At 36.1% G+C, this 20,275-nt stretch overlaps 2 protein-coding genes across 2 annotated transcripts; one reads left to right on the forward strand and one right to left on the reverse strand.

Moving 5' to 3' along the window:
• Positions 1–936: 936 nt before the first annotated feature.
• Positions 937–4,052, forward strand: LOC132170804 (aquaporin NIP1-2). The gene is made up of 5 exons (XM_059581914.2): positions 937–1,225; positions 1,359–1,583; positions 1,796–1,993; positions 2,956–3,017; positions 3,412–4,052. The coding sequence occupies exons 1-5, from the start codon at positions 1,076–1,078 to the stop codon at positions 3,644–3,646; spliced, it is 870 nt and encodes a 289-aa protein (XP_059437897.2). The 5' UTR covers positions 937–1,075; the 3' UTR covers positions 3,647–4,052.
• A 10,611-nt stretch (positions 4,053–14,663) lies between these two features.
• LOC132170980 (Putative adipose-regulatory protein (Seipin)) lies at positions 14,664–17,374 on the reverse strand. Its single transcript, XM_059582155.2, has 2 exons — positions 16,260–17,374; positions 14,664–15,359 (listed from the first exon to the last, which is right to left on the reverse strand). Exons 1-2 carry the CDS (start codon positions 17,328–17,330, stop codon positions 14,874–14,876), a joined length of 1,557 nt encoding a protein of 518 aa, XP_059438138.2. The 5' UTR covers positions 17,331–17,374; the 3' UTR covers positions 14,664–14,873.
• Between the last annotated feature and the right edge of the window lie 2,901 nt (positions 17,375–20,275).

A 20,275-nucleotide genomic window follows, 5' to 3' on the forward strand; every position in this document is an offset into this window, starting at 1 on the left:
TCTTCAACATGCTCTTCCCAGTAAGTAAGTGAAAAACTTTAAAGCCTATAACATTACCTGAGTGTTCCCGATCCTCATTGGTGCAAAGATTTTGATCTCTCTGAAAGATTTCCAGAATTTATTTTTGAGATAAGATTTTAATCCCTCAAGCATTCTCACTGTTTTTTATCTTCAGAAAAGAAAATAAAAAAGGTGTATATATATATATATATATATAGAATAAAGAATGCAATAAAGAATCTTGCTTGAGTTTGTATTGAAAAAATAAAAAATAAAAAAAATAGAGTGGAGAAATTACTTTTTGAGTAGCTATCACATTCGAGAAGAAATAAATTATCTATTTTTATCTCTTTTGCAGTTGATAAAATATAATTAGAGAGATGTTATTACTCAAGTCCTCAACTAAGATTGATCGCATTAGAGTAACAGTAACAACTCATGGGTGCCCCTTGCCCCTACAAGCAGAATCTATTTTTAGTATTTTTTTTAGACTTTTATAAGGCATTCATGTCCCTTCTCCTTCTGCATTCATTTCATGGAAGAAATTATCTTCAAAAGTTAAATTCACTCTAACAAATACCAAATGTTGTTTTACACATTAGAAATACATGTTTTTTTAAATATTTTTAATAGTTATTTATTACTATTCTACTAACTTAAGAACCCAAACTTTAATGAAACTAAATCTTATCTAGTTAGTTATATTTAATTAATAATTTTATCTATTTAAAAAATAAAAAAATAATAATACCCTCAAATATAATTAACCCGTTAATTTTAGAATCGAAATCGAATGTGTCATTTCCTGTGAGTGATTGAAGCAGCCATCAATGCATCAATTTTCAACGATATTTACTATGCTGTTTTATATTTATTTTAAATGTGAAAAAAATTTGGTCGTCTCTCTCTGATCACAAAAAGTCCATTCTCTCTCTCTCTCTCTCTCTCTCTATTCTTTTTGGTCTTTTTCCTACCAATAAATTGGAGTTGTTCAGCTGGGGTTTTTACCAAAGCAGAGCAATCTCCTTCCTCTCCTCTGCTCTTTCACCTCCTCTGTTTTTTTGTGCCAATAGCCATGGCAGAGAATGGACAAATTCCTGGAAACCAAGCTGCTGTAGTCTTGAATGTTAAAGAATGTGAGGCCAATCACAATATTCCTTCCTCCTCTGCACCCAAACCCAACCATGGAGGAGGCTGCTGTTTCTCTGTACCTTTTTTGCAGAAGGTGAATCTACTTATTCTTATTCTCATGATCACCAACTTATTTGATTTTTTTTTTCTTCTTTTGATTCATTACAAATCTTATTATCTAACCCAATTTAACATGAAAAAGGGAAATTTTTTGTTGTTGATGACAGTTGGTTGCAGAGGTGTTGGGCACATACTTCTTGATATTTGCCGGTTGTGGGTCGGTGGTGGTGAATTTGAACAATGAAAAGGTGGTGACTTCGCCGGGAATATCAATAGTTTGGGGACTTGCTGTGATGGTGCTGGTTTACTCTCTTGGCCACATCTCCGGCGCCCATTTTAATCCTGCGGTCACCTTTGCCTTTGCCACTTGCAAGAGATTTCCATGGAAGCAGGTAAGCCACACCAGAGAAACTTTCTTCCTTTCATAGAAACTTCTTGAATTCTATAATTTAATGGTGAATTTTCAAGCTATGACAAAAACCCATGATCCATATGTCTTTTCCCACCAACCAATGCACATTGGATTTCCATCAACTTTGTCTCTCTGTTTTAAACTTCTATTTTTTTTTACTTTTTTGCCCTTTTGTCAAATTATATTTTGCAGGTGCCAGCTTTTATATTGGCTCAAGTCCTCGGGTCAACACTGGCGAGCGGCACCCTTCGGTTGCTATTCACCGGGCACGATGACCAGTTCGCCGGAACAATGCCGGCGGGGTCTAACATGCAGTCTTTTGTGCTTGAGTTCATTATCACATTCTACCTCATGTTTGTCATATCCGGCGTTGCCACCGACAACAGAGCTGTTAGTTCTTCGCCCTTATCTTCGTTTAATTTTGTTAAATCACCCCATCTTCCAAAAATGTTTAGAGAGGAGCATATTTGAGATTATGTTTAAAAAGTAAAACTTTTAAGTCTAAAAAAAAGTGTTTTTGCCATTTTTAGACTTTTTAAACCCTTAAAAATGTTTTCAATCTTTTTTATCAAACAGTTACTTTTTTCTTCAAACGGACTTTTTAAATGTTAAACGCATTTTTAAACTCTTCAAACGAATTTGAGATTGTGTTTGAGAAGTAAAATTTTTAAGCCTAAAAATGTGTGTTTTTGCCATTTTTAAACTTTTTGAACCCTTAAAAATGCTTTCAATTTTTTTTATCAAACGGTCACTTTTTTTTTTTTTTTTTTTTTCAAACGAACTTTTTGAATGTTAAACGCACTTTTAGGCTTTTCAAACGCACACTCAAATATGCCCTTAATCATATTAGTCAGGTTTAACACATGAAATGCTGAAATGAGTGGTAAAATATAGAATTAAGTTTTAATTCAGAATCTCTACTCTAATATCAGTGAAATATTGAGTTAAGATTTGAACTCAACGTCTCACAGCTTCAATTGGGTCAAGAACTGTCAAGGATCATGAGCTTTTTTTGTCATTTATAGAGAAAAACAATTTTTATTTTCTCGTGCTCTTATATAATTGTAAATCATTAATCATTTATCTCAAAAGTGGTGAAGTAAATCGTTTAATAAATATTAAAATTTTCCAATTAAAGTAATTGCACAAGAATATATAATTATCCAATGTGGTTGGCTGATTAGTTCTCCTATCTCATTGACCTATTGTGTCCAGAATCTTATGATATCAAGCAATCTGCTTAGTATATAAATCCAAACGTGTTTAGTTATGATAATAAAATAATTTTTAAGCTTATCCATGCTGACAATTACAGATGAATATTCTTTTACACCTTTCAAATGTCTTTGCAGATTGGAGAGCTTGCTGGTCTTGCTGTTGGGTCTACGGTCCTACTTAACGTGATGTTTGCAGGGTAATAGCTTAATCTAATCTGATTAATTATAATATATTACACAAATTATATGTTCACATCATCGCTAATTATATTGACACCACTTTTGATTATATATATTCATGTTGAGTAATGTTATTTAGTAGATGGTGTAGCAGCGGAAATCAACTAAAAATCATATAGTTGATTTTTATTGCCACATTATTAAATTATATGACAGTTGTATAACAATCTATTAAATAGGTTTACTCATTCATGTTTGGTACATATTTTAAGAATAATGCTTTGAATACTATAACTTTTACTACAAGCTCTTACATGACTATCACGTAGCAATCCACAATTTAATGGTTGTGTGATTGTCCATTTTTTGGTGGCTGAGGTGATAAGTGTTATGTGAACTGCTATTTGTCAGGCCAATTTCAGGAGCATCAATGAATCCAGCAAGAAGCTTGGGGCCTGCAATAGCACATAGCAAATACAATAGCCTATGGGTGTACATTTTGGCACCGACCCTTGGGGCTATATCCGGTGCATGGGTGTACAATTTTATCAGGTTCACAGACAAGCCTTTGCGTGAGATCACCAAGAGCGGCTCTTTTCTAAAATTGGCAAGAAGTGGCAACTCAAGAAATAACAATTCTATCTAACTATATGCATATATGTATAAGAATTGTTATTTTGCATTCTTTCAGCATTCTTTTAGTATACTCAACTGACATACGTGATATGTTCAATTCACCATTAAATTATTTTTCATTTTTAGTTAAAATTTATCTAAAGGTGGATTGAGTATAGCATATCAGCTGAGTATACGGGAAGAAAGCTAGAAAAATGCATAATGATATTTCTTTATGTTTTTATATATATATAACAGATAGAAAAGAAAAGGGTTCTCCCCATATTTTTTGTAGTTGTTTGGTGATTGTTACGAAGGATGTGCTACATAGAGTGTAGAAAGTGTAAGGAGGAACTCACATTGTGCGTTATCAAATGTAATCTCCATAATCTCTATATTTCAACAAACCTTATAAATGAAAGTTTGCTTCATTGTTATAGTTGGTGTTAGACAAAGTTCGAAAGAAATCTTGGTCCCTTGAAAAAAAATTGCATGTGACAACATACTCCAAAGACAAACGGATATCCAATTAATATATCAAATTTAGATATTTGTATCCCGTCGAGGTAAGCATTGTCTCGTTGAAAGCTTTTATAACATCTGCCGTTTCTTAAGACATTTTTTAGCCGAAGACTATGTTTTAATTGAAATTGAGAACATAGATTGTGTACCAAAACCATGTTTGAATTGAAAGTAATTTAGATACATTTACAAGTTCTTCCCATCTGAATTGCATACATTCACATTTGAAAGCGGCTTACAATAAGTTCTTTCCTAATGTGATCGACAAACGAATGGATAGGATTGAATTAAAAAATGGAAAGATTTGTACAAATTATGACGTAAAAAGTGAAATTAAAGGACAATTTGGAAGAAACTTGTGTTTCCTTGGCGTTACACGAATATCTACGTAAATGATATCAAAGAAGAAAAAAGGGATAAGCCGTGCACGTAACACGTGACTACGTGAGGGAGAGGACATTAAGAGATGACACGAGGAAACGCTGCATGCATATAGAAAGAAAGCAGCCATTGATAATTCTCAAGTAGATAAGGATAAATCTTTCTGCATTAATTCTCAACTGGATAAAGATAAAAATAAAAATAAAAATAAAAATAAAAAAAGCCATTTGATAACGCTTATCTTAATCACATGAATCCTGTTCTTAAATGCACAAAGGATTTCATCAATTAAAAAAAAAAAAAAAAAAAAAGAGTTGGTACAACCAATCTCGTGATCAACCTTATGGTAAGAATTTTGGTGAAAACAATTTATTGAAGTCACGCTCGCTTGGAAAGTTGGAGTTTAACCTGGTCCATTTAGAAGAAGTATTTTGCATAGGTCCAGATTAGATAAACAAAATGGCCGAGCAAACACTACTTGCTCAAACTTGACTTGTTAAAACCTCTATAAATTAAAGATCGTCCTCAATTGAAAAACTTATGAATCATGCTATTTAATTTGTTAATATATATTGTCAATATTTCTTAAATCCTACCGTTTGACTGCTAAAAAGAGAGAATTAGTCAACTTAGCCGTTTCTTTCATTCCCATTTTTTTTCCGTTTAGAAACTCCTCCGCTTTTCAAACTATCAATGACGGCATGCATATGTAGAAGCTACATGAATTGATTTACTTTATCTTCTCATTTGACAAAACAATAGAGAAGTCCTAATTCCACAAATTCAAAAGGGCAAAATCCCATGACTTGTGCCGTGAAGAAGGGGCAAAATACCTGTTAATTACATCCCCATATTTGGGGACTATTCAAACGTGCTGTCCCCGTTATGTTTCCAATCACACATCATAATGATCACATAGATTAATCAGTTGAGCAGTTGATCAAACAAGGAGAGGGAATGAAAATAGACAGATGCATCATGCATATGGCTTATTGCTTCCATTACAAGAAAAGTTGGCCACCCATTTGCCTTGTTAAAAATTACCTACTCATTGCTAAATGGACATAGTTTTCCATGAAATTGGGTTGAAGAAAATTTTATCATTTAGTCTATTAAATTGATACAAAATGCTATATTCTATATTTTTATCTCATTTTGTTGATGTGGTACTGTCAATCAACTTTTGATCACATTTTATTTTTTATTTTTTAAAAAAATATCCAAGATAAATCATGTGCTTCACATGCATTGTATATAAGAATCAAATTGCATGCTTTAATGACAAATATCATTTTTTTTTTAGTAATGTTTTATTAATTTTATTAAAAATGTACGTAAAATTACATATTTTAAGAATATATGTTAGTTTAATATTTCCTCGTTTAGTTGAAAAATTTGTCAAAAATAAATATAAAAAATAAAACTTATATATTAATGTCTGTTTTATGAACCAACTCAAAGATGTTTGCTTTTTTTCTTTTTCTTTTTTAAAAAAATTTCTTCTGTTTTGTTTTTATAGAGCTTGTAAAGTTAGGGAAGTAACAGAATTATTGGTTACAACTAACAAGAAGCCAAAACTAGTCTTTCGAGTGCTTTTCAACCACCACCTCCACCTAGATGAGCTTTCAGTCAAACGTCAATAACAGAGAAGACGGGCAAGATGGTCATTTTCCTTTTATCGACCACTCTATGTGATTTGAGCATTTAAAGGAGGTTGTCCGGAGATTTTTTTTCTTTATTCAAAAAGGGTAGGTCGGAGAGATTAATTGTGGCTATTCTACTTGGGTGTGACCATAAATGCCCGGAGTTAAATATTAGGAAACAATGCAAAATTACTCCTTACTTGATTTACAATTAACTTTATGTAGTATTAAAATGAACTCAAAAATTCTTGAGTTATGCCACAAAAATAAAATAGTTCATATAGTCAAATTTCTTTCACTAATTTAATAGATTCCGTTAGTGTGACATTTTAATAGATTTCATTAGTGTGACATTGATTTAAATAGGACAAGTATCACAATTTTATTGGCTATAACGTTTCACGCTATCATAATTTGTTAAGTCAGTTAACGAAATTTGATTATAAGGAGTACAACTAATGTAGCAATTTTAATTACCTTCTGATTTTTTTTTTTTTTTCAATAATGACTTATTTAAAGGTTAGTTGAGACTTTTTTTTTTTTTTTTTTTTTATGTCAATACACATTTTTGAAGTATGGCCACTTTGTGTACCCACACCTATGGGTAAACCTTGAATCCATGTAAAATGCCAATTTTACACAGATAAGATAGTATTCCGACTTCATCCACGGGCTAACCCCAATAAATTATTTGCATCCAAAAGTATTTGAATCTTAAACCTGATAAAAATGCTACAAAGACCAAAGGTTTTCCTACTTAGCCAACACTTAAGTCTTTAGGGTTAAAGTTGGTGGAGACTAGTATATAATATAGGAGATAGGTTGGTTGCAATCAAGTAATCCCAGGAGAAGGGCCGGATGGATAGGCAAGTCTAACTAATAATAGGTACATTCAAAGCTTCTCTACCCTACAGACACGAGAAAGCTACATGTTGTTGGCTTCTTGTTGTCGCCTAAATTTTCTCTTTAACCTGTGATTTTAGCAACATGCACTTGCTGAAAGTTTGTCTATCTTGTCTCTGTTTTTCACTTTTTTAACATATCTGCTATCAAACTATAAGCATCAGATGCTAAAGATTAAAGCAATATCAGAAGAAGAATAGGTATTACTATAAGCATCAATTGGCATAGAATATCAGATTCTTTTAGAGAAACTATAGAAAACAGATTTAATGTATACAAGAACTAAATCCAAGATACTTGATTATGGATGTTAAGTGCCAAAATATTTATATTTTAGCCCTTAATTTATATTTTGTTAATTTCATAGTCTTATTGTTTTCTGCTATTTTATTTTCTTTTTGTGTTTTATGTGTTTTTATAGGTTTTTGAAGAAAATGAAGCAATTCTAAAAGTATTGGGCTTAAAGGACAAAATTGAGAAGCTAAAAGTTTTGGATCAAGTACAAGTATTTGGGTAGTGCAATCGAGCGCACTACACCTAGGCTCGAGCGCATTAGCGCTCAAGTGCCCATCACCAGAGATCGATCGCAGGTGTGCGATCGAGCGCATTCGGGCGGCCTAGATACGGAAAGACATGCAGCTAGACTCCTTTTTCACCCCAAATTAGGTTTTCCTAATCCTAGTTCAATTAGGACTTTAACCCTACGATTTTTTTAGGGTTTTCATAAGCCTATAAATAGACCTCTAGTCTCACAATTAGATATACAAGCTTGGAGAGAGGAATTGGAGGCTACTTCCAGAAGCTTTTCAGTTTCTTCTTTCCCTTTTATTTTTAGTCTTTATCTTAATTATGTGTAACTAACTTTTTAGTTATGGGCTAGATTCAAGCTCTAATCATGTCTTTTTAGGATTTCAATTGACATAAAATATCAGATTCTTTTAGAGAAACTATAGAAAACAGATTTCATGTATACGAGAACTAAATCCAAGATACTTGATTATGGACATACTTGATAGACTTAATTTAGGTTGGATCCTCTTAACCCAAGAAATTTTTCCCATAATATGTTTGGTGTAATGATTAAATCTTGGACAGCCAATTACAAGTGTGTAGGTTTAAGTTTTAAGATTGGCCACTTCATATAAAAAATGTGGAAGGATAAAACTCTATCCTAGCCATCCCTCCAGGCACAAGGTGATAACCATGTCCTGGAGGCCTTCAAAATTGAGGTTTCAATGGCAGGCCAAATGGCTAACACATACAATTGTAAGATCTTTAATAAGATCTTTAATGGATTAAAGGAAGTTGACTCAAGAATTTAGTTTTAGAGCATAACTAAAATCTGAATTGGTCGTATATTCATTGCTCAAGGCATGACTGGTTTCCATTACATTTTTTTTTTTTTACATTCGTTTTTTTATAACGAGGAACTCCTTCAAGGCAAGGCAATTTCATGTATCCACACCTTTCGGGTAAACTTCGAACTAGTGCAAAGTACCATCTCCACATGGATTGGGTAATACTCCAGCTTCTCTAGCGGGTTGGCCAATAGAAATTGTTTGCACCCAAAGAGATTTGTATCTTAGTTCTGATGGGAACGCCACTAAGACCAAGGTCTTTACCACTTTGAGCCAACCTCTTGGGATTTTTTCTGCATTTATAGACTAAGAGTCTATTTCACCATGTGATTTCGTAGGCCAAAAGTGCGATTTTAAACAAAATCACGAAAAGTGTATCGTTTGAGAGTGTATTTTTAAAAAACTACAGGTTGAAAACGTAAAAAAAAAATAATAATAATTAAAAAAAAATGGTAATTGTATAATAAATCCCTGAGTTAACCCTCCAAAATTTAAAAATCCTTAAATTTTTTTTTTTTTTTTTTGGAAATTTATTCCTTAGGTCAATCGAAATGCCAATAAAATCTCTACCGTCAAGATTTTTTAACGGCCGTTAGCTCCAATCAAAACACACCGTTAGTCAAGGAGCTTGCTGAATACCCAGCCCCTTGACTACCCCTATAAACCACAAAGCTTCCTTTGCAGCCTCAGCTGCCGTCATGTACTCTGCCTCAGTTGTGGACATCGCAACCGTGAACTAAATCATAGATTTCCAACATATGAGTCCTCCTACAAGAGTGAACATATAACCCGTAGTCGACCTCCTATCATCCAAGTCTTCTGCATAATCTGCATCCACATGTCCCACAACTGACAACTCACTCTTCTGTCTGACAAAAGTGATGCCGTAGTTCATAGTACCTTTCAAGTATCTGAAAATTCATTTAACTGCATCACAATGCTGTCTCCCCGGATTTGTCATGTACTTGCTCACCACACTGACTACATGAGCCAAATCTGGCCTGGTACATACCATAGCATACATCAGACACCCCACTGCACTGACATATGGGATCTTAGACATGTCTTCTGTTTCTTCAACTGTCTTTGGACACTGTGAGGTAGACAAACAAAATGATTCACCAAAGGTGTACTCACTGGTTTCATATTCTCCATGCTAAACCTCTCCAACACCTTCTTAACATATCCGGCCTAAGATAGCAACAATCTCTTGGCATCTCTGTCCTTCCGAATCTCCATCCCAAGAATTTTCTTGGTTGTGCCCAAATCGTTCATGTCAAATTTTTTACTCCACAAAACCTTTAGCTTGTTGACCTCCACTATACTCTTTGCTGCAATAAGCATACTATCCACGTACAATAACAGAAAAACAAAAGAGCCATCATCAAGGCTCCTCGTATAAACACAACAGTCATACTCACATCTCCTGTAGCCAATTCTGATCATGTAGGAGTCAAACCGCTTATACCAATGCCTTGGAGACTATTTCAGCCCATAAAGTGACTTCTTCAATTTACAAACTAAGTGCTTCTGTTCAGGTTGACAGAACCCCTCTGGTTGCTCCATGTAAATTTGCTCCTCCAAATCACTATGGAGAAAAAGCTGTCTTCACATACCAACGCCAATACCGCTATGATGAGAGTATGTTTGACCACTGGGAAAAATATTTCCTCGTAATTAACCCCTTTCTGCTGTGAATAACCCTTTGCTACTAGACGAGCCCTGAACTTTTCCCATCTTTTTTCTGATATTGCTTCCTTTTTCTTGAACACTCATTAACACCATATCGCCCTCTTCCTCTATAGAAGCTCCACCAAATCCCACATCTAGTTCTTATACAGGGACTCAATTTCCTCCCCCATAGCACCCACCCATCTGCTCTTCTCTTGGCTATTGACAGCCTCTTGAAAAGTAGTAGGATCTCCGCTGCTGATGACAAGAGCATAGGAAACCATGTCTTTATAACTGTAACTGACTGGTGGCTTGATAGTGCGTCTAGGTCTGTTTGTGACTATCCTGTGATGCTGCTCAACTCCTAAAGTTGAGGTATCTATACCCTGAGAAGTGTTCTCCTGCACAGGAGTCTCTAACTCCACATGCACCACCTGCTTATCACTGCTACTGATTTTTGGCCCCTACTGCTTTTCATCCTGAGTACTCTTCAATATGAAATTTTCATCAAATACCATGTCTCTATTAATCACCGCCTCATTTGCCTTCGGATCCTAAAATTGTGACCCTTAACCCCTTTCCCGTATCCAAGAAAAACACGCTATCTAGACTTTGGATCAAGCTTTGTTCGTTCTTCACTAGGTATGTGCACATAGGCTGGACAACCAAATACTCTCAATCCAGAATAATCTACCTCATTACCTGTCCACACCTCCTCTGCAACTTTCCCATCTAGTGTTACCCTCGGTGACCTGTTGATCAAGTAGCATGCCATACTCACTGCATCTGCCCAAAAAATCTTTGCAAGTCCAGCATTCAACCTGAGACATCGTGCTCTCTCTACAATAGACATATTCATCCTTTCTGCCACACCATTTTGCTGTGGTGTCTTGCATTCTATGAAATGTCTCTTTATACTATGCTACTCACAAAACTCTCTAAACATGTCGTTTGTGTACTCAGTGTCATTATCTGTCCTGAGGAACTTAACCTTCTTTCCAGTCTGGTTCTCCACTTCAGCTTTTCATAACTTGAACTTGGCAAACGTCTTTGATTTGTGCCGCATGAAGTACACCCAAACCTTTCTGGAGAGATCATCAATAAAGATCACGAAATACATATGTCCTCTTCATGACGCTATCGTCACAGGTTCCCAAACATCAGAATGAACATAGTCCAGAATGCCCAATGTCTTGTGTATGACAGTCTTGAATTATACCCGATTCTACTTCCCAAGAACACTGAATTTACAAAAATTAAGTTTGAACGTTTTGACACCCCTATAGATATTCTTTGAACTTTTCTGCCCCTTCATCACTACCATTGCACCCTTAGTCACCTTCATTACTCCACCTTCAGACTTATAACCATAACCGTTTGAGTCTAAGGTATCTAATGAAATCATATTATTTTTCACATCTGATACATGTCAAGCATCACATAACGTTCTAATCACACCATCAAACATCTTAATTCTAATATTATACCAGTAATTTTGCAATGTACACCATTATCCATAGTCACTATACCATAATTAACTAACATGTAGGTGTCAAACCAATTTCTGTTAGACGTCATGTGAAACGAACATGCTGAGTCCAGAATCCAAGAATCCATAGGATGCTCTGAATTAGATGCAACAGAAAGCATATCACCATAAGCATCGTCTGAATTGTCTTCCACTACATTCGCAGATTTTGAGGAACCTTCATTCTCGTTGTCCTTTTTCTTCTTCCAGGCTGAACAGTCCCACTTCATGTGCCCTTCCTCCTCCTAGACTTTGACCGAGAATTCTTGCCTTTCGAATCACCCTTATTAATACTAGTTCCACACTCTTAGTTATCCTTTACACCTAGCACTTTCCCTTAAGAATTATCATCAATGTTTTTCTTCCTTTGATGAAAAGCCAACAGGGCTTCTGTAACGTCATCTAACTCCAAGGACTTCTTCCCCCATGTTAGAATTGTAACCAGATTCTCATATGTAGGAGAAGGTGTGAGTGAATTCAATAGCATCAACGCCTTGTCTTTATCTTCGAACTTTACATCAACCCTCTTCAAATTGCCTATTACTTGATTGAATACGTTGATGTGTTGGCTCAGATCTGAGCCCTTCACCATTTTCAAACTGTACAACTACTAATTTAGATAAAGCTTGTTCGACAACAACTTTGACATATACTGACTTTCCAGTTTCATCAAAACTGCCGTCGGAGATTTTTCGTCCATGACGTGATACATCACGTCGTCTCCTAAACAAAGCCAAATAGCAGCCACCGCTTTACCCTCAAGTTCCTTCTAATCTATGTCCGCCATCCCTTCTGGTTTCGTCCCATATAGCGCCTTCACCATCCCTTGTTGCACCAACAAATCTTTGATACGTCTCTTCCATAACCCGAAATTACCGAATCCATCGAACTTCATCACATCGAACTTCGTAGAAGATGTACCAACCCCAGCCATCGTAGGATTAGGGTCTGATACCAATTGTTGTTACTGTGCACAATAATTGATAAACAATATAGAATCAAAAAGAGAAAGAGATTGAGAAAGAGAGTCGAAACACAGATTTAACGTGGCTCGGCAATGTGCCCACGTCCACAGAGAGACGGCTATATTTTTCTCTTTTTGATTCAGGGTTATATCATAACATATATATAGAAAAACCCTAAACCCTACTTGTACGGATGCATTAAGGAAATCCCTAAAATACTCTCGCTCCGTGAACGTCGCTATCGCAATGTTCACTACGCTCCCCTCTACTTGGCCTTCCACTGGAATTAATATGAGCCACTAATTCTAACAAAATAAAACAAATAAAAAATTATGAACTGGTAACGCAAAACTTGATCTTGCTTCAATGCCCTGGCAGTGTAATCATAAAATGGCAAGAAAGTATAGCAAAGTTGAGTAGTGTCAAAATATCCAAAAATATTGATTAAGATCCCATATATTTTTTAAGGTAACTGCACGTGGAGACGTTTTTAAAATCCTAATCATTATTTTAAATTAAATTGTTTGAATAGCTCTGTACCATATAATAACATGAGTTTTTGGTAAATTAGCCCAATTAAATCTTTGCCACGCAACAAAACTAAATTGTGTGTGGATAACAAAGGTGATAAAAGCTCAAATGCAACATTCGATTGCCTAGTCAATCCCAATTGCTTTACTGAAAAGACCATAAAGTTGTATTCTAACATGTAAACTACTTCAAATTCAATCAAACAACATGTACATTATCGTCTAAAAAATGGTGAAAAATCAATGTTAGGGTGCCATATCAAATGTAATTGAATCTGTTAGAGGACCCTGAGCTCATCTTTCAGACATAAAAAATCCTAACCTTGGCCTTGCTTTCGGAATACTAATAGGTTTGGTTAGTATCATATCTCCCCCTTGTAACCACATGATCCATAGTAGTCCCTTCTAAAGCTGGAAATTGTCATGCTTGTCTGATGTTGCATTTTCGGGCAATCCCCAATACGGTGACCAAGCCCACTTTTTTTCACAAACCATTTTATTATAAACCTATGCAATGAAAAAGAAACATATGATTAGGGGTGGGCAAACTAATCGATTACCGATTACCAACTGCCTACCGAATTTGACCGAACCGATAGTTATCGGTCGGTAATCAGTTAAAAATTTTATACCGATTAACTTATCGGTTGGTAATTGGTCTGTTAAAATTTATTTATCAAAAACTGATATACCCGATAAGAAACTGATAGCGGGAGTATAAATGTAGTCCTTAATTTTTTTTATTGAAACCAAAACGATGTCGTTTTGGTTTCAATATATATACCTCTCTCCCCCCACCCCCCACCCCCCCCCCCCCCCCCGCGCCAAATTCGTTTTGGTTTCAATGTATATACCTCTCTTTTCCCCTAACCAAACCAAAATATATACCTCTTTTCCCCTAACCTTAAACTCCCTCTGCAGATTGCGGCGAATCGTCACATTAGGTACTCATTAGGTACTCTCTAGTCTTTCGTTAGTTTGATTTGACGATTTATGGGTTGAATCTGTGGGTCTTTGTGCTAAGAAATCGTCACTCATACAATCTTTGTGCTCAGAAAGTCCATGAAAACCAATTTAACCGAACAATTTTAACCGATTACTGATTTAACCAAAATTTTCAAAATAAATTCTTATCGGTCAGTAATAGGTTATAGGCAAAACCGGACAGTTATGACCGATAACCACCACTACATATGATAGTGTCGCCTAAAAAAAAAAAAAAAAAAAAAAAAGAAAAGAAAAAAGAAAAACAAAATTTAGTCCACAGATTGTCTTAGAATTACCTGTAGTCTGTAGATGACCAAGGTAAAAAAAGCTCACATGCCACATTCGATGCATAGTCAATCCCATTGCTAAAAAGATGTTCATAAATTATTTTCAGATTTCCAAATAACTTTTACACCAATTTATATCCTCACAATGAAAATTTGTAATTGCATCCGTTTGAAACTATTTTCTAAGTCATAATAAACTAAATACAACATTATGTGCTTCTATCTTCATTGCATCATATTTCACAACATTGCTCATTTAAAAACTAACCAAAGAACTAAAATCTGTATGGGAGATTTACAAATGTCAATTTAAGTTCTCTTTCCAACATGTACACAGCCGTTTCAAAAAATTAAAAAATGGTGAAAATCAAAGGTAGGGTGCCATACCAAATGTAATTGAATCTGTTAAAAGACCCTGAGCTCCACTATCAGACATAGAATCCTTTTTTCATAGTTATCATCGAGTCTGCAGAAGCCACGTTCTCAACCTTGTGCTGGGAGACTGTTTTGAGCAGCACTACTTCTAGCAGAACCCTCCCTTGGCCTTGCTTTCGGAATAATAATAGGTCTACAACAGACTAGAGCAAACAGCAACTGCATCATAAATGATGTCATGCTGATCCATATAAATATAGTCTTCTTCCAATACCATATGATTCTTTTAAATAGGGGAAGTTCTGACTCAAGTATTAGAGATGCCTCATATATTTCAGGGATACCAGCACCAGGGCGGTACTCTGCCCGTTGTTCCATTACAACCTTTAAGCAGGCAGTAGGCATATCTCCTTCAGTGAAACCTCTAAACTTCAGATTCAGAGTCTGTGATTCTGATACGTAACCAGCAACAAGAGGAGCAATCTTAAGAAAAGTCAGGAGAAGACGGACAGGCTCACTTTTGAACTGTAACATGCATGGATGGCTTGAACTGGCAAGGGTTTTACCACTAGCAGAGATGAAGTCTACTCTGATCTTCAAAAGAGCATTAAAGAAAGTCATACAAATATCCGTCATATAAGTATATTAGAGACACCAAACAAAATCAAATAATAGTCTTGAATTAAGATCATATAAACAGTATAATTTCTGCAGCCAAACTATACAAAGGAAAAGGGGAGGGGGGGGGGGGGGGGGGGGGGTGTGTGGTTATAAAAAACATCCCAGGCAGAAATAGCATTCTTCCCTCCTCTCAAACTTTAACAACCCTGTAACGCTTTTCGGTTTCAAGAGTGCACAGCATAGCTTAAACTAGTTCCCAATATGGTAACCAGTATAAATACATATGGGGATAGGTTAAAGCATTCTAAACATTCTCAATCTTTTTTGTTTTCCTTTTCTTCAAAGGACAGAGTTCACACCATCCAGATCCAAATGCCACAATTGGAAGTAAATCTGGCACAATCTCATACAAACTTCTTAAACTATTATCATCAATGATTCTTTTTGATGTTATTAGTTTCAGACTATTTATAATAATTCAAGAATATAATAACATCTTAATCTTAGGCTCTTGCTCTAGCGACAAATAGGGCTCCAACTGCACCCTATGATGCCAACAGTCTTCACTGATGGCCAGGGCAGAGGATGAAACAGGCTCCACTACATCCCATAGCGTTAGAAAAAGTTCCATTTGTATAAGCTTTCCTAAGATCCCTAAATTTAGGGTGTTCACAATTTGGGTGCAGTCAGATTTGAGGATGTTTTGACTGCCGAACCAAGGTTGTTGCTGTCCCCTTACTTGACCAATCCACAACAATTTCTGTCAGTGCGGCGTGAGTTCCTTACGCAAACAAAATCTACAAATTTCATAACTAAAAGAAAGAAAACAAACAAAAGGAGATTACTTTCAATCTCAATTAATCAATCAAGTACCTGAAATACCCCGAGATTTCGGTTGTACTCCGACTCCGGCAACGTCAACGAAACCGTGGCCTGCAACCTGTGACCAGGAGGTACAACCCTGAACCCCGAAATCTTTTCCTCGCAATCCTTGCCACAACCAACGCAACCACACGACGCAACCGGCACGTACGTGACCGGACTGTGCTTCGTGTAATCGAAAATCAACACCTCCTTTATCTGAATCGGCTCCTCCACCAAATACCTCATCAAAATGCTGCTAACCGCGACTGACGAGACCAACAGACCGCACAAAACGACGCAAACGTAGATGGACCACAACAACCCCCACGCGCACCGCAATACGACCTTCAAGACCCAACTGTGCTCCTGCGACCAGTCGTTTAGCCAGGGGCTCGCGCTTTCGCGGACAATGTCCCCTAGCTTCGAGAGTCTTTGGATTAGATGGTCTCTGCCGCGACGCACCGTTTGGAAGGGGTTAGTGATGAGCGCGTAGGAGTGGTAGAGAAGGAGGAGAGGAAATGTTGTGAAGGTGATGAAGAGGTTGATTTGGAAGTTGATTGCTTTGATTACCAGTCCGGCTACGAACACGAGCAAGTTAAATGAGGGATCGCTGAGTCCGGCGGCTGACTCAGCCGAGTTGTCGTCGACTCGGAGATCGGTTACAGTGGTTATGGTCGAATTAGAGCCCTGAGCTGGAGACACCAAGGTGACTCGCTCCTGAGTCGACTCGGGATCGGGCTTTTGGTTTGCGTTCCGATCAATCGCATATTTCCGTTCCCGGAAACGCGGTTTCGTATCGGGTTCGGCGAGGATCTCGAAGCTGAGAGTGGAATCCGAACCCAAATCGAAGCTCGAGTCGTTGGAGACCTTTCCGGAGAGTATGCGGCGAGAGAAGGGTCGGCGCCGGAGGGTGGAAGCCGGAGGAGTCTCCCGCGATGGATTGAGAGCGGAGAAAGTTGAGGAGGACGAGTAGCGTTCTGGTTCGGCTGTGAGGGAGGAGAGGCAGTCGTAGAAGGGGAAGTCGTCGAGGGCGTCGAAGTAAACGTCGTCGTCTTCAGTGTTGGGATCGGAGGATTCCATTTAGGAGATTACCAAGCTTTCCTTGAAAGGAAATGCGACGAGAAAGAACGTGTGGGATTTTACAGGCGTGTATTTTCTTGATAAACCTTATCTCTACCGTTGATTTTTAAAAAAAAAAAAAAAAAAAAAAAAAAAAAAAAAAAACACATGTCATAGAAATAGAAATTAATTAACAAAGATTTGTGAGTAGAACATTATCCTAATTGGGTCAAAGTGAGGGTTATATGATGAAAACTGTACAAATAATATGTGTTGCTTATCTAATATAGGATTTGAAATGACTATATATAGTAAAGGAAATGAAAAATTAAATTAAATATTTGTTTGTTAAGATTTTTATTTTCCGTTTTTACTCTTTCTTTTCAAAACAAAATTATTAACAAACAAATTCTATTAAACACTCTAAAGATTAATGTATGTGGTTTCACTTAATTACAAATAACTTCATGAGATTTATAAAGCGATTGAAAAATCAATGTGATAAGCCAAAAAACACAAATAGGTCTGTAAACCCAACTTCCATCGAATAATTTGATGGAAAACATTCGAGTCTTGCTTCAACACCAATCATATTGATACACTCAGGGGTAATATATATATATATATATAAAATAACTAAAACAAAAACAAAAGAAAAAAAAAATAGAAAGTGTCGAGCCACTCCCTCTAGTTAGCCTGTGCGCGGTTGAACGATTCATTGGCCAATAGGGTAGTTCGACCGGTCAACATATACTCTAAGAGAATAGTTTGGCCGCTCCAAACCAGTGAGATTAGGTGGTGGAACCACCCTTCTATTATTTATTTACTTATTTATAATTTTTCAATAGATCCCAAGTATTATAAACATTGAAGTTATTATCCCTAGAGGGTCCTGTTAGGATCCAATTCCATGCCCATGCAGTGTCAGTGTGTGGGCAGCCATATAAGCTCCAAGTAAAAAGTTGGTTATCATTAATGGAGTTTTTTTTTTTTTTTTTTTGGTTTATGGGTAGTTACCCAATGTATTGAAAAAAAAAAAAACTGCTCTACTCGTATAGTAGCTTTCTACAGAGAAAAAACTTCCATTTCTTATAACTTCCTCATTCAAGAACAACTAAACAGGAAGACGCCATATTTACATGAAAGTAGACGGTAAAACTGCAGAACAAATCCAGCGGGGTCTCCGACGACTCTCATCATGGGCCCCTTGAAAGTCGATCTTTGTATTGTTTAAGTAAGTAAGAATATATACAGTATATATCTTTTTTGGCTTTGAGTTGCTTCCACGTTAATTAAGGTATGTCTCTATGAAATTTCTTTTTGACTGCTTTACCGAGACTGTTAATGCATTATAGTCAGATTTTTCTTTTTGAAAAATGCACTTTTTTCTTTAAAGTATGGAATTAAACTTAGAAATGCATGAAATGCCTTTACTACAGATTTCTGCCATCATTTATGATGGTGCAATGACGAGCGGACGGATACACGAGTCCTATGTATAGCATTACTTTGCAATGACTACTGAGACTTTAAGCCGCTTGTTAGAGAGGATATCTGTGAAAGATCGAAAAATAAAAGGTTAGAAGGGTTCATTAGTGGAATCTGGTAGAGTCGCTCTGACTCTCATGTTAGTGAAGAGTTTAGTTAGAATTAGAATTACATAACTAAATGATTATATCCTTACTTTCTTTATATAGGCCATTCTCACCAATAAGTTGTTACTAACGCGGAGATTCATTCTCCTAGGTTTGTTGGGAAGGGCTGTTTGGCGTGGACAAACGGTTAGTTAAGCTAGTAGTGGCAGGAGAGGAATCAACTGCTAGCTAGGTGCTACCGAGTAGTGATTAAAAGAAAACTGGCGTGCATGAACAATGTGCACGCCAGTGTTCGTATATTATTATTATTTTTTTTTTTTACTGTTTAAATAATATTTTATAATATATAAGGACTATCGTGCACACTATTCATGCATGTCAGTGTTCTCTTAATCACTACTCGTGCTACACCAGGTGAAGGTATGCTTGGGCTTTGGCAACTAGTGGGGTCATAGGCATTTGGACCCCAACAACTCATGGGTTCCGATGCTCGTCGAAGTTTGCTTAATTCTTCAATGTATGGGCCTTTGAAGCCCGTTAATAATTAGGTCTTCCAATAACCCTCAAACTCTCTTGAATGATTAGCTTACCACTCAATCAGATAGGTAGGACCTCAATGCTTTCAGTTTTGGCATAATTGGTCGCTTTCCACAGTTTGTCGGCGACTAGGACATCACTCAATTTCTATGGTCAAAAAGCGCAGGGCTAACTACCTTATGTTGTCCAAATACAGCCAAGAGACGTGCTGTGATCATATTACTATGACCAATTAATTTAATTATGCCAAATTGATACAATGAAATGCATCTTCTTCTTTTCTTTCTTTTTCTTTTTCTTTTTCTCCCAGTAAATCCTACAAGTCCCTAGCATTCCCTTATCAGAGCATTCTTTGCAGCCTCATTAGACTAGTTTTTTTTGTTATTTTGGTGTGTCGAATCACTAAAAATTACAAAAAAAAACACTCTCCAACAGCTTCACCAAAATAATGATTTTGGTTTGGTGAATGAATAGTATTTATTAAAGATAGTGAGTACTATTCACTCACCAAATGAATAAGAAATAATACAAAATTTCTCTCTTTCCCTTTTCTTTAAAAATAGTTTAAAAAAAAAAAAGTCTTTGAAAAAGAATATTTAAACGGAATAGTGAAAGTTGATAGTTAAAATAGTGAAGCTGCTGGGGTGTTTTAAAAAAGTGAGTAATTAAAATAGAAAAAAAAAAAAAAAAAAAAAAAAGTACTTTTAACTATTTTAGTGAGTAAAATTTGGTGAGATTACTAATAATAATGCTCTTAGAGGCTTTGAAGCATCCAAAACCCAAGTATCCATTTGAAGCCCTTCTGAATCTTTAGGATATAACCAAGGACGAAGC

The sequence above is a fragment of the Corylus avellana genome, chromosome 1 (genome assembly GCF_965113065.1).
Source record: "Corylus avellana chromosome 1, dhCorAvel1.hap1.2, whole genome shotgun sequence".
NCBI classification, from domain to species: Eukaryota; Viridiplantae; Streptophyta; class Magnoliopsida; order Fagales; family Betulaceae; genus Corylus; species Corylus avellana.